Below are 17,528 nucleotides of genomic sequence, written 5' to 3'. Positions count from 1 at the left end.
TGCACAGCACCAGGAATTGGAAGTGCCTGTTGATGGCTTGAGTGGCAGGTTTTACAAACGTGGATTTGTGTAATTGCCTCAGCTTCCCCAGCTGTCAGAACAGGGTAATGTCAGCTCCCAGCCTCACAGGGACCATGGCCGTACATCTATAAATACATGCAAAGGACAAGCACCGGAGAGAGGCCTGGCTGTAGAATATAGTCCAAGGGCCAAGTTTTTAAAAGCTGTTGCAAGGCCTAAGTGATTTTGACAGCTAAGTCCCCTTTTCAAAAGTGACTTAGGCTCCAACGTGTTCCAGCCCATCAGTGGGGTCACTGACTTTCAATGAGATGGGAGGTATGTCTACACTGCAGTCGGAGGCGTGACTGCAGCTCGTGTAGACACATCCACACTAGCTTTTCTCTAGCTAGCAGTTCCCAGGAACAGCAAAGCCATGACAGCATGGACTTGAGTGCGGGTTAGCCACTCAAGTAAGTACCCAGGGTCCAGGCAGGTTTCTATAAACTATGCTGCAGCCTATACGGCCGTGGCTTCACTGCTATGGTATTCACACTAGCTCAGGTCTACCTGCATGGGCTGTACTCACACCTCTAGACATACTCTTAGGCTGCTAGGGCCCAGCTCCACGAAGGTATTTAGGCCTCTACATCCACCTGCTCAGTTGCCGTCTAACCCCCTAGGTGCCTCTGTTTTACCAATCAGCATTCACAAAGCTCGGATGGCTACGGAGCTGCTCAGAGCCCTGGCCCAAGCTGAAGCTCCAGGGGCCCTGAAGCAGGATTCTCAAACTAGGTAGGGAATCCTGTCTTGCTAGCCAGGCCCAGTCCTATCACTGTGCTCTGGAACCCCATTAATCCCACACTGGCGTCCCGGTTCCTCCCGGAGCACAAGGGAGGAAAGCACTTTACACAGCCTCGTTTCCGCTGCCCCACAAGGGAACTGCGTCTGTCCCAAACTAGAAAACTAGCTTGGGAACTTGAAAAGAAAGAAAACTTGACAGCCAGATCCCATGAAAACCCAGACAGCAAACCAGCGCAAGGCCAACTGCTCTGGGTACAATTAGAACAGACCCCAAGCTCAGCTCAGCGCTACGGCAAGCCTGCTTTCTGGAGGTCTTGGGGGAGAGAGGGAAGCCTGAAGCAAGAAGGAATCTGAGAGGCCAGGAAGAGTCCTGTGTACAGCCAATTAGGCTGCATTCATAATGTAGCCCCCCCCGCCCGGCTTGACATGCCTCTCTCTGCTCGCTTTGCTCTTGTTTACTCTGGACTCCTCTCCCTGCCTTTCGGCAGAGAAACGTTCTCATTTTCTGCTGGCTGGGGAGGGAGGGGGCCAGGTTCCCACAGAACTGCAGCTGTACATGCTGCGTGTGAACTGCACTGGAGCAAGCTCGGTGTCCTCTTGGAAGACAGACACACACATGGTCCCAGTTCAGCCAGATTTGTCCAGCGCGTACAGGTCAAATACAGACCACAGGAAACAGCAGCATCACCCAGGTGTGTCTGGGCTTTAACGTGCTGCACTAGGCTAGAGATTGAAGAGAAGGGATGCGTACTACAAGCCATGTGTTATACCCATGTCTTCTGCTGCATGAAGCTATCTGGGCTCCATTCTCCCCCTAACTTCCCAGTGCCCCAGATGGCTAGGGAATTACTGCCCGTTTCATACGTGGGATAAACAAAGGGCCAGCGAGTTTATGTCCAACACTTCCAAAAGTATCCACTAACTCGGAGTGCTGGCGTGCTGGGGCCCCGCTGGGAGACCCCAGCTGTGGTTCCGAGAGCTGGGCACTTTCAGCGTTCATTTGGATCAGCAGCCTGGAAAATCCCACCATCGCTAACGGTTGATTAAAAGAGATTGAGCCCACGGTGTAACTGCCTGTTCTCCAACCTGGAACAGCTCGGGGGGGAGGGGGTGTGTGGTCTCAACACCCTTCCGAGGGGAGAGCGTACAGTAGTCGGGACACTGGGCAGCAGGCTCCTTGGTTCTGTTCTTGATTCTGCTGCTTACTCAACTGTGTGACCCTGAGCAAGTCACTGAGCCTCAGTTTGCTCCTCTGACCCAGCTCCCATGGGTGTTGTGAGGTTACTGTAATAACATAGGGGAATGGGGCTTGTACAGGTGGAGAACATGGGAGTCAGGGGTGGTGTGCAGCACAGCACTCCCCAAGGCCTGCTTGTCTCTCTCCAAACAAATTGGGCTGCGTAATGAAAAACAGACATGGCCCATCAACCAAAGGGTCTTGAAACCCAGTGAGTCATGAGGCCACTGACGGACACGCTGCTTCTGGGCGTGTGATGTTAAGTGCTGTCACTCCCTGAAAACACCCCAGATGAGTCTTCTTCCATTGGCTGCTGCCCCCGGACATTTCCATGGAGATAAGGCTCCTGCCAAAGGTTTGTAAAGTGAATTAAGCAGCCACGTAGCTTTCTGAGCAGTTGCAACCATGGCTTGTTTGAGTGCTGCTCATTCTTAACCAGCAGAGACAAAACCAGATTTAACCAGAGCCCTCTTGCCCGTGCATGGAAGAGAATGAAAAATGTACTGACTGCATGAGGCAGAACAGAACAATGCCAACAGCTGCAGGCCGCGTAGGCTCAGGAGAGAGCTGGTGGCGGTGACAGCAGAGGCAGCGGCTGGCGGTGAACCCTCTGCCCCCTGGAGCGAACTCTTCATTCTGCTGGTGGGTGTTGCAGGAGCACATTGTAATGCCTCAGACTCATCCCACCACCTCCTGCCTCTCTATGGCCTGACTGCCAAGAACACTGTGATCGGGCTGCGTTGCCTTGTTGTGTTTGGGCTGAAAAATCCTGGTTCTGTTCCCCGATTGCAGGAGCAGCACAAACGAACACGTGCCGTCCAGGAGCATTTGTGCGAGGAAGTTGCGTCACTCAGATGCTGGCGAGAAGCAGCCACAAACAGGGATTACAATGTTCCCTCTACTTTTTTACATCCATGTGCGGAATGAATGTTGTTACGTGCACCAATATGGAGGTGCTGTGTGGTGGGGGTGGGGCCGAGGGGCTCGGAGTGTGGGACGGGGCTCAGGGCTGGAGCAGAGGGTTGGGGTGCGTGGGGGGGTGAGGGCTCTGACTCGGGGTGCGGCCAGGGATGAAGGCTTCAGGCTGCCCCGAGGTGAGAGGACTCTCCCCAGCCCTCTTACACCATGGCAGCTCTGGGGCCGGGAGAGGCGCCTCTCCCCGCTGCAGCCCTGCACGCCCCCTACCTCGCTCCTCTCTAGCCCAGGCCCCTGTGGCTGCGCGCCTGCATGGCCCTGGATAGCCTGCTGCGCAGCCTTAGGGTGGGAATGGGGCCAAAGCGAAGTCAGGAAATGTTCAGTGAAAACCGTTTTTCACCGATCACCTAGGTTCAGTCTTAACTAACAGACTCGACAGATATTTCAATGGCCCTCAGCAAGGTCAGCTGCAGTCCTAACCTGGACTTACTCTCCCTCCCTCGCCCCCCATATTTTCAAGGAAGCCTTGGCCCTTTAGATCCGTATTTCCCCCAAAAAACAAATTGCTAAGGTCCTCATTGGACAAAGGCCCAGAGCCTCACAGGCACCTAACTCCCACTGAAATCAAAGCCCTTTGAAGGTCTGGGCCAAAGCACTTGAGGACGTGGTTAAGTGACTTCAATGAAGATAAGCACATGCTTAAAGGTACGGACAAGCCTGAGATCAGGATACACGTGCTCTATTTCTTTCAAAACAGTTGTCAGCAGCCCGTTGCCCAGGAACTACTCTACACTAACAACCCAATATGCGCACAACCCCACAATAACCAACCAGTACCCATGCACAACGGAGAGGGGGAAATAACTGTAGGAAAACTGATTTTGGATTGAGGTTTCTTCTGAGAACTAGAAGCAGGAAGGGGCCAGGGGTGTCCCAAGCTCTGAAAACTCCTTTAACAGGCTCCGATCAAATCCCCTTCTCTTTTTGAGGTTTGCGATTATTACACAGGGAAGTATTAAAGTAAATTTATTCACCTAAAGCTGCTCAATTAACCCACAGCAAATATTGAAACTACTTGATGTCTCTGCCTAGAAGTAACAAGAGTTACTGTAATGTAAATACCAGCTGGTTATTTAAGAGTGATATATTGTGGTTAAACAACTTGGCAATAGATTGGTTCCTTTTACACAGGTAGGAGGTTTAATAATCAATTAGTAGATAATTAGTTTTGCCACTGTTCAATGATATGGACTCATTGCTGGACATGTCAACACCATCCCCAGCCACTGGGATCATCCTGCTGTTACGCAGCATCTCTGCTCCGGCCTCGAACCAGTAAAGGCACCTCTCCCCCTACTGCCATCTTTGCTACACCGCCGGGTTTGGTGAAGAGCCTTTTCTCTGTGGCATAAGGGAACCAGCATCTCACCTGCATGCGGCTCCTGCACCATCAGGAGCAGGACAGATGGCAAAAGCGGTTTATTTCACTAGCCGTTTCCCAGCTAAATGGCCCCGGTTTCACTCTGTCACATTCCAGGGGCAAAGTGCATTTGCTTTCACAGACCAGCTTGGGCCCACTGGTGACGCCACATAGGAGCATCTATCCCAGACCAGACCGCTAGGTCCTGTCAAAGGCGCCTGTCCATGCCCTTGGAGTGCATCTGCTGAGTATGTAGCACTGAGGTTAGCAAAGGCAGAGCCAGGTCTGATTGTTTTGTCTGTCCAACACCACACGTTGTGTTGCCAAACAGAAGGGGGCTCTTTGCCCTCTGGCTACTGTGCTTTGGCACATCACACTTCATGATCATTGATTATTTCTACTGCAGTAGCACCTAGGAGCCCCAGTTGTGCAACAGGGGCTGTACAAACAGAACCCTCTGAACGCTTAGGAGCAGGGAGATGGGAGGTGACTAAGCCAGCGCCCCCAGATCTCTCTCCCAGCGTTGCACTAATCCACCCTGTCACACCCTTCACACCAAACTACCTACAGGCACTCTGGGCTAGTGCATTGAGAACAGTGCTCAACCGCCACCTCGCTGTATGATCAAGAGCAAGTCACTTGGCCTCTGTGCCTCAGTTTCCCCTTCTGTAAGGTGGATGTGATGAGGAAAAAAAAAATCAGTGTTTGTAAAGCAGCAGGCAGGGGCTGGCTATTGTATTTCTGAAACTGGAAACTCCTTGGGGTAAGAGGCTGCAGCAGAGCTGGGGAGGCTGTGCTGGTGCAGGGCGTCAGAGAGCGTTTGTTTAAACACTTGCTTCGTTTTTCGAACACGGAGCCCAGTTTTTAAATAACAGGGTTAACTGTTCCTAGGGTTACCATACGTCCAGATTTTCCCGGACGTGTCCGGCTTTTTGGTCCTCAAATCCCCATCCGGGGATTTGCCAAAAAGCCGAACATGTCTGGGAAAATACTAGTCCCCTGCTTATCTTAGAGCGGCTCCGGCAGGCTGCGAGCTGCAGGCGGATTCCCCCGCGGCGGCGGCTGCTGTTCCCCCCCAGACACCTCAGCTCTGTGTAGCTGAAGAGCCGAGCTGCCCGAGCGCTACCAGCTTCACTGTTTGCCAGCAGCCCACAGACCTCCAGACCCTGCACCCCTGGCCAGGCGCGTCCGCAGCACAGCAGGAGCCCGGGAGGGGAAGCGCCCGGCTGGGGACGCAGGGTCTGGAGGTCTGGGGGCTGCCCAGCAAACCGTGACGCCGGTAGCGCTCGAGCAGCTGTTTCGCGTGGCTGGGAGGGAGGAGGGGGAAATGCGGGGCGCTCAGGGGAAGGGGCGGAGTTGGGGCGGGGCTGGGCAGGGAAGGGGTGGAGTTGGGGCAGGGCCAGGGCCCCATGGAGTGTCCTCTTTTTTTAATTTTTAAATATGGTAACCCTATTGTTCCACCCCCGAGTTCTCCCTGGCCCTGCTGGAGCATTCCAGGCTCATTAATCACCACTCACCACTGTAAGAGAGCCTCCCCCTCAACCCCCTGCAGCTCCGGCTCTGGCCTCTGGGTTGTCCCTGGCTCCTGCCCTTACATGCTTTGACTAAGCCCAAGTCTACACTGGAAACCTTTGCCAATACCGTAACTCCTCGCTGAACGCTGTAGTTCTGTTCCTGAAAAAATCACACAATAAGTTTTAAACAATTTATTACTGTACAGAGCAATGATGATTGTGAAGCTTGGTTGAGGTGGAAGTCAGAGGGTGGAAGAGGGAGGGATATTTCCCAGGGAATGCCTTACTGCTAAATGATGAACTAGCACTCGGCTGAGTCTCAAGGGTTAACACATAGTCGTTAATGTAGCCTCACACTCTACAAGGCAGCATGAATGGAGGGATGAGACACAGCATGGCAGACAGAGACGCACACACACACGGTGTGCATGAGAGAGAGAGAGAGAGAGAGAGAGAGACGGGCATTGCCCCTTTAAGTACACTGACCCCACTCTAAGTACATTGCCTTTTTAAGTAGATCAGCAAGTTGAGACAGCAGTTGCTTCCTGCAAGCTCCCTCTGTCCTGAGCCCTGTCGTGCCCCCCTGCTCTGTGGAGATGGGGTACAGGAGTGGGGGGAGGTTGACACCCTGACATTAGCACCCCTCTTCTCCCCCCCTCACAGCAAGCACGAGGCTCCCAGGAGTTGCTCCAAGGCAGAGGGCAGGAGCAGCTCACGGCAGTGGGGAAGGGACAGCTGAACTGCCCGGCAATTGATAGCCTGCTGGGCGGCTGCTGCACAGGGAACTTAGGGGAGCTGATGTGGGGGGCTACCGGTCCACCCTGGTTCCAAGCCCCCACCAGCTAGCTCCAGTGGGCTGCTCTTTCTGCAAGCAGTGGACAAAGCAGGTGGCTGCCAAACAACGTTATACGGGAGCATTGCGCAACTTGAAACGAGCATGTTTCCTAATTGATCAGCAATGTAACAACGAAAACTGGGACCACGTTAAGTGAGGAGTTACTGTACAGCAGTAGGGTTTTTTGTACACGTCTATACTGGCACAAGGCCTAGCGTCAGTGCAGTTATATCGGCGTCACTGAGCCAGTAACCCAGACACGGTTTTACCAGCATAACTGTGCCTGCAGTAGGAGGGTTTGCCTTTTCGAGCGGAAACCAAGCCTGCCCGGACGCCTGCTCCAGGCACTGACCCAGTTGAGTGAATGCTGTTTGGAGCAGAGATGAGCTCCTTGGTGGAAATTGCTGCTTTTCAGGTCTGTGCTAGGAGTTTGCACTGGAGCAGTGACACTGAATCCCTGCGGTGCAGACGAGATCTTGGATTGAGCAGTTCCAGTCTCAGACAATCCCGACAGCAAGTCACAAACATCTCAGTGTGGAGACAAGACTGTCCCTGTCAAAGGGACATCGCTGAGCCTCAAGAACACAATGTTGCAAGACAGACCCTAGAGTCCAACTCAGCCCTGCTCTAGCTCCACAGCCCTTGGTGCACTAAACTCTGTGGAGAAAACCTGTGCTCTCCTGTCCTCTCAGCGCACCCTCCCTGCCTGTTTTGTCCAACGCCGATATTGCAGGATGTTAATTAACTTGGTCGCCCTTTGCTGGCCTGGGCGAAAGGGCCCTGCAGGAACACAGCACCAAATGCTCCATTGCTCGGATATAAACGACCTGTGACTACTGAGGTCTTCCTATTTCAAGTGTTGCAGCAACAGAGTGGAGTTTTCAAAGCCCCTTTAGTGGAGGAGAGCAAGAGCAACTGCTCCATCAACCCTCAGATTCCTGTTATCTGTGTGCAATTGTATTTAGCATCCTGCTCTGTTTGTTTGTTCTGTAACCATATGACTGAGCATCATTGCTTCTCACTGGCTTGCCCCGAGGACTCCCATGGAAACGAGATGACAGCTCAACTGGAATTTCCTGGTAGAACATTTTAATTAAAGCAGGTGTGGCAACTTGGAGGTGGGAAAATAAGCCACTTTTTTCTTTTAACAGGGAAAGAATCTGAAATGGGAGTGAGTGTGGGGAAGTGCTGTCTAATGGTCAAAGCACAGAGGGAGGAGATCCCAGATCTATTCCCAGCTCTGCTGTTTGATCTCAGGCAAACCACTTCCCCTTTATCCCCCTGTGACACATGGGGGAGCAATCACATGTCCCTGCCTTGCATGGGGGAGGTGAGGCCTAATGCATTAAGGGCCTTTGAGAGCCTTGGATGGAAGGTACAATCAGCACATTTAAGTATTATTGTTAATACGATTCATTTCCCCAGGCTCTGTCACTTGGGCTCAAGTTCCTGTAGCAGCTCAGACCAAGACTCTGTTTACCCATAATTCCTTATAACCAGGAGATAGGAGCCGGTGTAACACAGACAGAGCTGGAACATGACCATGCATTATGCTGTCAAGCACAGCTGGACTGAGAGATACAGAGGCTCTGCATGGAAGAGCCTTACCCAGTCCTGGCTTAGACAGCCTAGAGAACACACCCAAACCCTCCCACGTGCTCCTAGCGCCATTGTGCAAGAACGGAGCGGGCACAGACATGGGAATGAGATCACCCAGCCTTTCAAGCAAAGAGACGGTGGAAGCCACAGCCTGAAGCGAAAGCTAATGTTCACCGTGGGAACAAGCAGGGGCAGCATCAGGCTAAGAATCACATGCGGAGCTGTGCACTGAGCACTCCCAGCTCCCATCGGCACTCCACAGATCTGGCCCCCATGTGTTTAACTTTGCCCTTGCCCCCAATACCTGCTGAGCTTACAAGGAATTTAGGACAAATCTAATGTACTTTTCACCACTGCTGTTCCACCTGTCTGCTTGGGCCAGGATGGACTGACAGGTCGGTCAGTGAACATCCACTAAATTGACTGCAGATTGCTCTCCCATCGACATCACGTAGTGTGGACCCCGCGGTAAGTAGATCTAAGCGACGTTGATTTGAATTATGCTATTCACGTAATTGCGTAGTTTAGATTAAATTTCCCCTGTAGTGTAGACAAGGCCTCAGACAAGTTAGATGTCTTCAGGTCACCAGGGCCTGATTAAATGAATCCTAGAATACTCAAGCTGACTGAGGAGATATCTGAGCCATTAGTGATTATCTTTGAAAAGTCATGGAAGACAGGAGAGATTCCAGAGGACTGGGAAAGGACAAATCTAGTGCCAATCTATAAAAAGGGAAATAAGGACAACCCGGGGAATTACAGATCAGTCAGCTTAACTTCTGTACCCGGAAAGATAATGGAGCAAATAATTCAGCAATCAATTTGCAAATATCTAAAAGATAATAAGGTGATAAGTAACAGTCAGCATGGATTTGTCAAGAACAAATTGTGTCAAACCAACCTGATAGCTTTCTTTGACAGGGTAACAAGCCTTGTGGATATGGGGGGAAGCGGTAGGTGTGGTATATCTTGACTTTAGTAAAGCTTTTGATACGGTCTCGCATGATCTTCTCATAAACAAACTAGGGAAATGCAGCCTAGATGGAGCTACTAAAAGGTGGGTGCAAAACTGGTTGGAAAACCGTTCCAAGAGAGTAATTATCAGTGGTTCACAGTCATGCTGGAAGGTATAACGAGTGGGGTCCTGCAGGGATCAGTTCTGGGTCCGGTTCTGTTCAATATCTTCATCAATGACTTAGATAATGGCATACAGAGTACACTTATAAAGTTTGCGGACGATACCAACCTGGGAGGGATTGCAAGTGCTTTGGAGGATAGGATTATAATTCAAAATGATCTGGACAAACTGGAGAAATGGTCTGAAGTAAAGAGGATGAAATTCAATAAGGACAAATACAAAGTACTCAAGAAGGAACAATCAGTTGCACACATACAAAATGGGAAATGACTGCCTAGGAAAGAGTACTGCAGAAAGGGATCTGGAGGTCATGGACCACAAGCTAAATGAGAGTCAACAGTGTAACACTGTTGCCAAAAAAAAAAAAAAGGGCAAACATCAACACACAACACAGAGTCAACCTGTGGAACTCTTTGCCAGAGGATGTTGTGAAGGCCAAGACTATAACAGGGTTCAAAAAAGAACTAGATAAATTCATGGAGGACAGGTCCATCAATGGCTAGTAGCCAGGATGGGCAAGGATGGTGTCACTAGCCTCCATTTGCCAGAAGCTGGGAATGGGCAACAGAGGATGGATCACTTGATGATTACCTGTCCTGTTCATTCCCTCTGAAGCACCTGACATTGCCCACTGTCAGAAGATAGGATACTGGGCTAGATGGACCTTTGGTCTGACCTGATATGGCCGTTCTTATGGGATCTATTAGCAGGGGCGTTGTAAACAAGTCATGAGAAGTAATTCTTCCCCTCTACTCCATGCTGATTAGGCCTCAACTGGAGTATTGTGTCCAGTTCCGGGCGCCACATTTCAGGAAAGATGTGGACAAATTGGAGAAAGTCCAGAGAAGAGCAACAGAAATTATTAAAGGCCTAGAACACGACCTATGAGGGAAGATAGAAAAAATTGAGTTTGTTTAGTCTGGAAAAGAGAAGACTGACCGGGGACGTAACAGTTTTCAAGTACATAAAAGATTGTAACAAGGAGGAGGGAGAAAGATTGTTCTCTTTCATGTCTGAGGATAGGACAAGAAGCAATGGGCTTAAATTGCAGCAAGGAAGGTTAAGGCTGGACATTAGGGAAAACTTCCTAACTGTCAGTGTGGTTAAACACTGGAATAAATTGCCTAGGGAGGTTGTGGAATCTCTGTCATTGGAGATATTTAAGAGCAGGTTAGACAATCACCTGTCAGGGATAGTCTCTAGATAATACTTAGTCCTGCCATGAGTGCAGGGGACTGGACTAGATGACCTCTCGAGGTCCCTTCCAGTTCTATGATTCTGTGAATACAGCTACCACGCCTCCATTCCTTTAGTCAGGCTTTGCTGGCAGGGTAACCCTCAGGGATGCTCCCAGGAATATGAGAATAACTCCCTAACTTGCTCTCACTGTAGGAAGATTCCCACTCCTGGAGCTGGACTGTGTGGCTGACCTTGTCTGAGACTGCAGGACTGGGAGGGGTGAGAACAAAGGGGCTAGAGCCATGTACGACCCGCACGGCTGTCACTGTGCTACTCACTGCGCCCTGACCTGCTGATGCCTTCAGAGACCAACTCTAGGTGCCCAGTTGGTGCCCAAAGGCAGTGAGTTAACCACTCCAAACCTCACAGCAGCAGCAGGCAAAGAACTCGGATCTTCTTGCTACAACAGCACAGACCCCTGCTGCTTGAGTTAAAGGAACAGCCATTAGCAGTAGGGGAATTATGATACACAGCTGAGCTGGTTTGATTCTAGCCTGTAGGGGGCAGTGCAGCACCAACACATCCCCACACCCCATTACAGCATCACCTATTGGACACACCATGTCCCAATGCAGCCAAGCGAGGAGCAGCGTGGTCAGAAGGATGGCAGAGCAATAGACAATCCAAGTCCTTCTCCTAGCTAGGGGAGGATCTAGTCAAACAGCACATTAAAAAGCCTCAGGAAAGGTCTCATCTAGTCCTGGCTACCCACAAAAACAGCAGGCATCTGGGCCTCCTAGCTCCCAGCCCAGCCCTCTGTATGCCAGCCCCATGACCAATCCACCCTGCACGGAGCCCTGACCAGCATCCCACACAACCTAGTTACACCTTGGGTGAGCACAGCTTAGCAGCTGGAATCTCCCTGCATTTCAGATGACTGGGGAAGCCCTAGGAATCAGGTACCTCCCTCCCATGACTAGATCTGGCACCGCTCAAACCCAGCCAGCGTCCCAGGGCTCGACCCCAAGCAGGGGCCGGATCCCGAAGCTGCTTGCCAGGGGCCAGCTGAGAAATGCATGGCAAGTGGCCTGTGACCAGATGCTGCCCAATGACTCTGATGAACCCACAGGGTCATAGTGGGAGTCATCCCAGATGGACCACCTCAAACACCTCACACATGTCTGTGATCCATGGGACCATCGGGTGGGAGCGAGTGGGACAGAGAGTACAGCGTGCACAGGTGAGCGTGACTGTGCCAGGGAGTATGTCTGTGGATATGCGAGTCTCTGCGTACATGAGAGCGGGGAGTGGGTGGGTGAAGGCAATGCTTTCTCTGCCCCGGGCCCAGGTGTGCAGTTCACGCGGTTAACCTGGTGGTCCCACAAACAGAATTACGGGGGAAGAGGGAAGATGCCACAATGGACTGGCAGGTTATTTGCGGCTCCTGCCATGGGGTTGACGTCACTAACAGGATCAGCAGCAATAATCTGCCCTTTAGCACTTGCAAAGCCCCTGAGCCTGTCTCTGAATTGTAGAACAGGTGGGGAGGGAAGACACAGCTGGGGCTGCTAATTCCTGGCACATCTGCAGCACCCTGCTGGCTGCTGGGGGGGGAGGTTGTGGCTGATGGCACAGTGGACTGCTGTGTTCTCTCACCATCCCAAAGTCTGTGCTGGGGATTTAAAAGGGACATGGCAGAGCAGTCACAGGGGACACATTTCTGTGCTTCATGCCCAGCCCTGCCTCTGCAGCCTGTGTGTCTCCTCTCCTCGCCGTGCAGCTCTCTGGGCCTGCAGACGCACCGTGTGATGTCCAGGGGCAGCGACCAGGCTGACCAGCAACTCCGTGGTTCTGAGATATCCTGATCAGATCGATAGGAGGGGTCTGTGTTCTGCTCCGAGCGGAGCTGGCCCCAAACACGGAGCCTTGTCTTCCTACATTCCGGCTGGGAAGGGCTGCTGGGATCCACCCTGAGGAAGAACAGGATTGGCACAAACTTCCCCACAGAAACTGCAGCAAACTCCTGCCCTCCTGCTGATGGGCTTTACACACTTGCCTGCTCCCTGCATAGAGCACAACCCGCATGGGTGCTACACAGCCTGGGCTTGCCTGTCGCCAGATGTCCTAGGTATCGATACATTCGTGAGGAAAGGTGCTTCCTGCACTACCCAGCAGGGCTGGTGCAGAAAAAGGAACAAGATGCCTTCCCACACCGACAGCAGGCAGGCACACAGGAAGGGGAAGCAGCAGCCCACTTGCCAGAAGCCACCATGCGTGTTTTAAGCAAAGCACCCAAGCAGATGAGCACCCTCCGCCCTTCCTGTGGTAATGAACAAAGGAGAAACTCCAAACTCCGCAGCAGGTAGTGAACCCAGCCCCGTTCACCAGCACCCCCATCTTACAAAGGATACGGTAGATGGGGCTCAGAAGAGCAACAAGAATGACGAAGGGCCCCGAAGAACTCCTCTGAAGAGAGATGGGATGGTTACCTTAGAAAGGAGACGTGTAAAAGAGGACATGGCAAAGTCTGTAAAAGAACAAATTGGACAGAGACAGGAGACTGAGCCCAGAACACAAGAACACGGAGATGTTCAGTGCAATTAAAAGGTCAGAAACCCAAAACCAGTAAAAGAAAATACTTCTCACAACGTGATTCAGCTGGGAGCTCCTCGTTATAGGAAGTCAGTGGGGCCAAAGGCTTAACAAGATTCAAAAAGGGACTGGGCATTTCTATAGATAAATGGTTAATCTTGTTAACACATTCTGGAAGGGATATTAACCCTTGTGCTTCCTGGCTTAAGACAATCTGTCAGAAACCAGGGTGACACCTATGCAACGGGCAGATTATCCCACACCTGCGACTGTGGGTTCTTGGCCCTTCCCTGAAGCAGCTGATGCTGGCCACCGACAGACAGGAAACTGGACTAGATGGACCAGGGATCTGATCCCGTTGGGCAATTCCTGTGTTCCATGTCTAGATGCAGTTAGCAGCACAAAGGCACACGAGTCCTGCTGCTTCCAGGAGGGAGAGAAATATCCCAAGATGGGGAAACTTCGGGACCATGCTGCGCTTCAGAGTACCTGACTCATACCCTGCCACTGGGGTGAAGGAGCGGCCCTTGGGAGCTGGGCCCTGGGGAAGGGCCCATACCTGGGGCATAGGCGGCACTGCTGCTCCCCTAAGTTAGAGGGGCGAGTGACTATTTTCTCTCTAGCTGTATAGATAGCACTTCCCCACATCAGACATTTGCCCCCTAGGCTGTGGAGCCAAGCAGCACTTGCTCTTGCAACTAGTTTATAGGAGGAGAGGCACAAGTCACTCAGCTCGGTCCCCGCCCCCATCTCCAAATCCAGCCACTCTCTGGCCTTTCCCGAATTCCCAACCCAATCACTCCAGACACCCCATGCTGGGCTTCCCACTCCCATTGCTTAACGGGAGCCAATTAAAGATACCTGGATAATGCAAAGTGAAGATGCAGAGTTCATTCTCCCAGCAAACGGCATCGGCATCGGTATGATGTTACAGGGCTGGTTTGACGAGTGACACTCACCCCTGCTGAGGGCAATCATGCAAAGGCCGGGGCCCCACCTAAGTGGGGCCTTGAAGGCGAGGACAAGAAATGGAATCCCAATGGGAGGGAGAAGGGGAGCCAGCAAAGGGCTTCTCTGTATGTTCCCAACGCAGAGGGGCAGCAGTAATCTCCATCCCCCTGCAATACACCAGCTGGCTTCCAGCCTGCCCCAGCTCTGACCACACTTAGGGGAGATGGGTCTTCGCAGCCACACTTGTCACAGGAACTACCAAACAGGAATGGTTGGCACCCATTCCAGAGATAAAAGACTTCACAGCTCACTATTGATCTCTGGAGTCAGTCACTCCCCGAACGAGCCGTTTGGCTGGAAATACAGCTCCCTGCAAGTTCATTTCCCCTGTAATTTAACAGCCAGCTTTCTGATTCCACAACAAAACTCTCCTTCCAGAAACAGCATGTGTGTCTAACTAGGGCAGCTGTGTGGACCAGGTCTCATTCACTTAGCCCCAGAGCCACTGCCTAGCACTGGCTCGGGAGGACAGCGATCCTAGGAGATTTCCCTAAACCTTGTAACCAAGGCCCCTGGATCGCAGCCCAAAGAGGTGCAGAAACCCAGTCCTGACCCAACCTGGAGTTGCACAATAAACCTGCTGGAAATAGAGAAGAAAAACAAACAAAGAGGTGGAAGAAATATTTGCCTTGTCATTTGTCATCAGGAATGTTTTCCACCTCCATCTACACTCCCAGGATCAGGTTCGCGATAATCCCCCCAAGAACACCTGCTCTGTTATGTTCAGCTAAACTTCCACCTGGGCAGCAATTGTATTCAAAACCACTCAACTTCTTCAGCCAAGCTCCACAAAAGAGAGTCATGATACACAGACAGCGAGTTAGAATTAACAACCCACGCTACAGCATCTTACACGCAATGGGTGGTTTGATTAAACGTCCGGCTGAAAAGAGCCATCAAACTCCCTTTTAGCTGCTCCCGTGCTCTAGATCAATTTAGAAAAAACATAAATAAATGGAGCAGACACCAAACCATTATCTGAAGCCAAAAAACAATTTACTCAGATTACCCCCATGGCTGGAAGTAAATGATTAGCCAGTTTCAGATATGCTGACAAGGATTCAAATGCTTCTATCCATAAGTACTAAAGATTCAGATCTGTCCCCAGCTACAATACACACCATGGAATTTCCATTCAATTTGCTGATGACACATATACCCTCACAATGTGCTGCAGTTTTCCATTAGAGTTGTACATCACCTGTTGGATGATTAATGAATGTTTGTCAAGTGCATTGAGATTCTCTAAGGCAAGGTGATAGAAAAAGGCAAGTATGGTTATTCCTTTTAAAGTTATTTCTGAGTGCATGTTTTGCTCATGAAAATGAGATGCCAGAAACGAGAGTACAGGCAAAAGGCAGCCACAGAGCTTTGCCAATGCACCTCACTGCAAACCTGCTGCATCCCTAATGCCCCAACTCTGACCCCCCCCCAGCTCTTCAATCCTAACCCCTGCTCTCATTTGCCATTCCAGTCCTGGACTCCCCAACACACAGCTCCGCTAATGCCTCTCAATCCCGACCCAACCCCCCCACTATCCTAGTCATCATCCGGTCATACCAATTTCGGTGGTGGTTGTGCAATAGGGACAGATGACCCCTCAACAAAAGTGAGGCAAACAAACTCTCTTCACTTGTAACCTGAAAATCCAGGCTTTGGATGCACTTTTCCAGATGTTGGGAGGCAGCTCCACAAACCCACTGTGTTAGCCCCAATAAAGAATGTATTTACTATGCTTTGCCCAGTATGTTCCCTTGTCCCCAGATCTAGTGTGAGACCAATTCAGGTCTATTGTGATCCAATTTTTATTAGTTTCTTAGTTGTCAATTGGGGGGTAAGAGGAAGGAGGATTGATTTGTGCGGTTTTTCTTTTTGTTATCAAACTTTGTGGGTTTCTTTTAAAAACCAGAACCCACATAGTCAAACCCTAAGCACACCTGCACCCCAGGCAGGTTGCACTTTCAACAGATGCACATTTGCTCTGGAATAAGAGCCTGGTGATCTCAGAACATTGTGTGAACTGGCTAGTGCAGTGGCTGGGGCTAAGGAAATGTGATTTGCCTATTTCGCCTTCTGTTTGTAGAGTTGGTATCTTGTTGGGTTTATGATTTATACATTCTCACTTCCTTGCTTAGATAAAAGGTGATTAGACGTAATGCCTGACACTGTGTCCAGCGAGATACGAGATCAGCATTTGTACACGTACTCTTTCCCTTCAACCCAGAGCAGAACGATCCCTTCTGAACAGCTAAACAAAAAATCAGCCTATTTTGGGCTCAAGGGCAGGTGGAGATTCTGAGCTAGGTGGAAGGTGACAGATGGACTTATCAGCAACTAGCAAGTTCACTTATAAGATCACTGTTAGCCCCAACCTCTATAGGCAGCAAGGGCTGAGCTTACCAACGGAGCGGAGAATTGTTCAAGAACATACTATAAACTAATCAAGCTATTCTCAAATAAACTGAGAAGCCGGAGAAAGGTGTTGGTCTGTTTTTCATTACTTGGGAGGTGCTCAGATGCTATACTGATGGAGGCTATAAAAATACCGAGGTAGATTAGACAGCTAGTCCCAGCTCTCCACAGCTTTGTGGCCTTGGGCACGGAAGATTTTCCAAAGAGCTCCGCTCCCACTTAGGCACCCAAAACAGGTGGGCAGATTTTCAACACAACGGGAACAGAGCGCTTTTGAAAGTCTGGCCCTGGGCCCCTGGCAGCCACTGCAGACAAAGCCTCCTGCATTTAAGAACAGAAGAACAGCCCTGCTGGGTTAGACCAATGGTCCATCTAGCCCAGCGTCCTGTCTTCCAAGAGCGTCTTCACCAGCACAGCCCCTGCCTGCGTGCAGTCGGTCCTTGACTGCTCAGTTCCTCCACCTGTAACACCCCCCTTGCTTCGCACCAGCGGGCTCGGCACTCACTGGCGCTGGGCCATGCAACGCCAAGTGCCCACGTCCTCACCCCTTACCTGAGCGGGATCTTGATGGCCAGGTACCTGTCGATGGCCACGGCCAGCAGGCTGAAGATGGAGCTCTGGGTTAGCACCAGTACGAAGCAGGCGAAGAAGAGGCAGCTGTGGAAATCCGTTTCGAGGCCAACGCTGATGGTGATGGCGAAGGGGATGGCCAGCAAGCCCACGGCGATGTCGGCCACGGCCAGCGACACCAGGACGTAGTTGGTGGCGTTCTTCAGGGTGCTGTTGATGGCCACAGCCCAGCACACCAGGACGTTGCCGGCAATGGCGAGCACCGCAATGATCAGCTCCAGCACGATGTAGGCTGTGCTCATCAT

General features: G+C 51.2%; 1 protein-coding gene across 2 annotated transcripts in view; it reads right to left on the bottom strand.

Moving 5' to 3' along the window:
- Positions 1-17,528, bottom strand: part of ADORA2B (adenosine A2b receptor) — a 23,005-nt gene extending 5,477 nt beyond the window's left edge. For both annotated transcript variants that reach the window (XR_006176308.2, XM_024105939.3), the window contains exon 1: positions 17,206-17,528. Coding sequence is in view for 1 of the 2 variants with exons in the window: in XM_024105939.3 (XP_023961707.1) it covers positions 17,206-17,528 (323 nt within the window). In the remaining variant the exon portion in view is untranslated. The remainder of the gene's footprint in view (positions 1-17,205) is intronic.

Source organism: Chrysemys picta, chromosome 19 (genome assembly GCF_011386835.1).
Source record: "Chrysemys picta bellii isolate R12L10 chromosome 19, ASM1138683v2, whole genome shotgun sequence".
Lineage (NCBI taxonomy): Eukaryota > Metazoa > Chordata > Testudines > Emydidae > Chrysemys > Chrysemys picta.
This window is presented reverse-complemented; position numbering and strand designations above follow the sequence as displayed.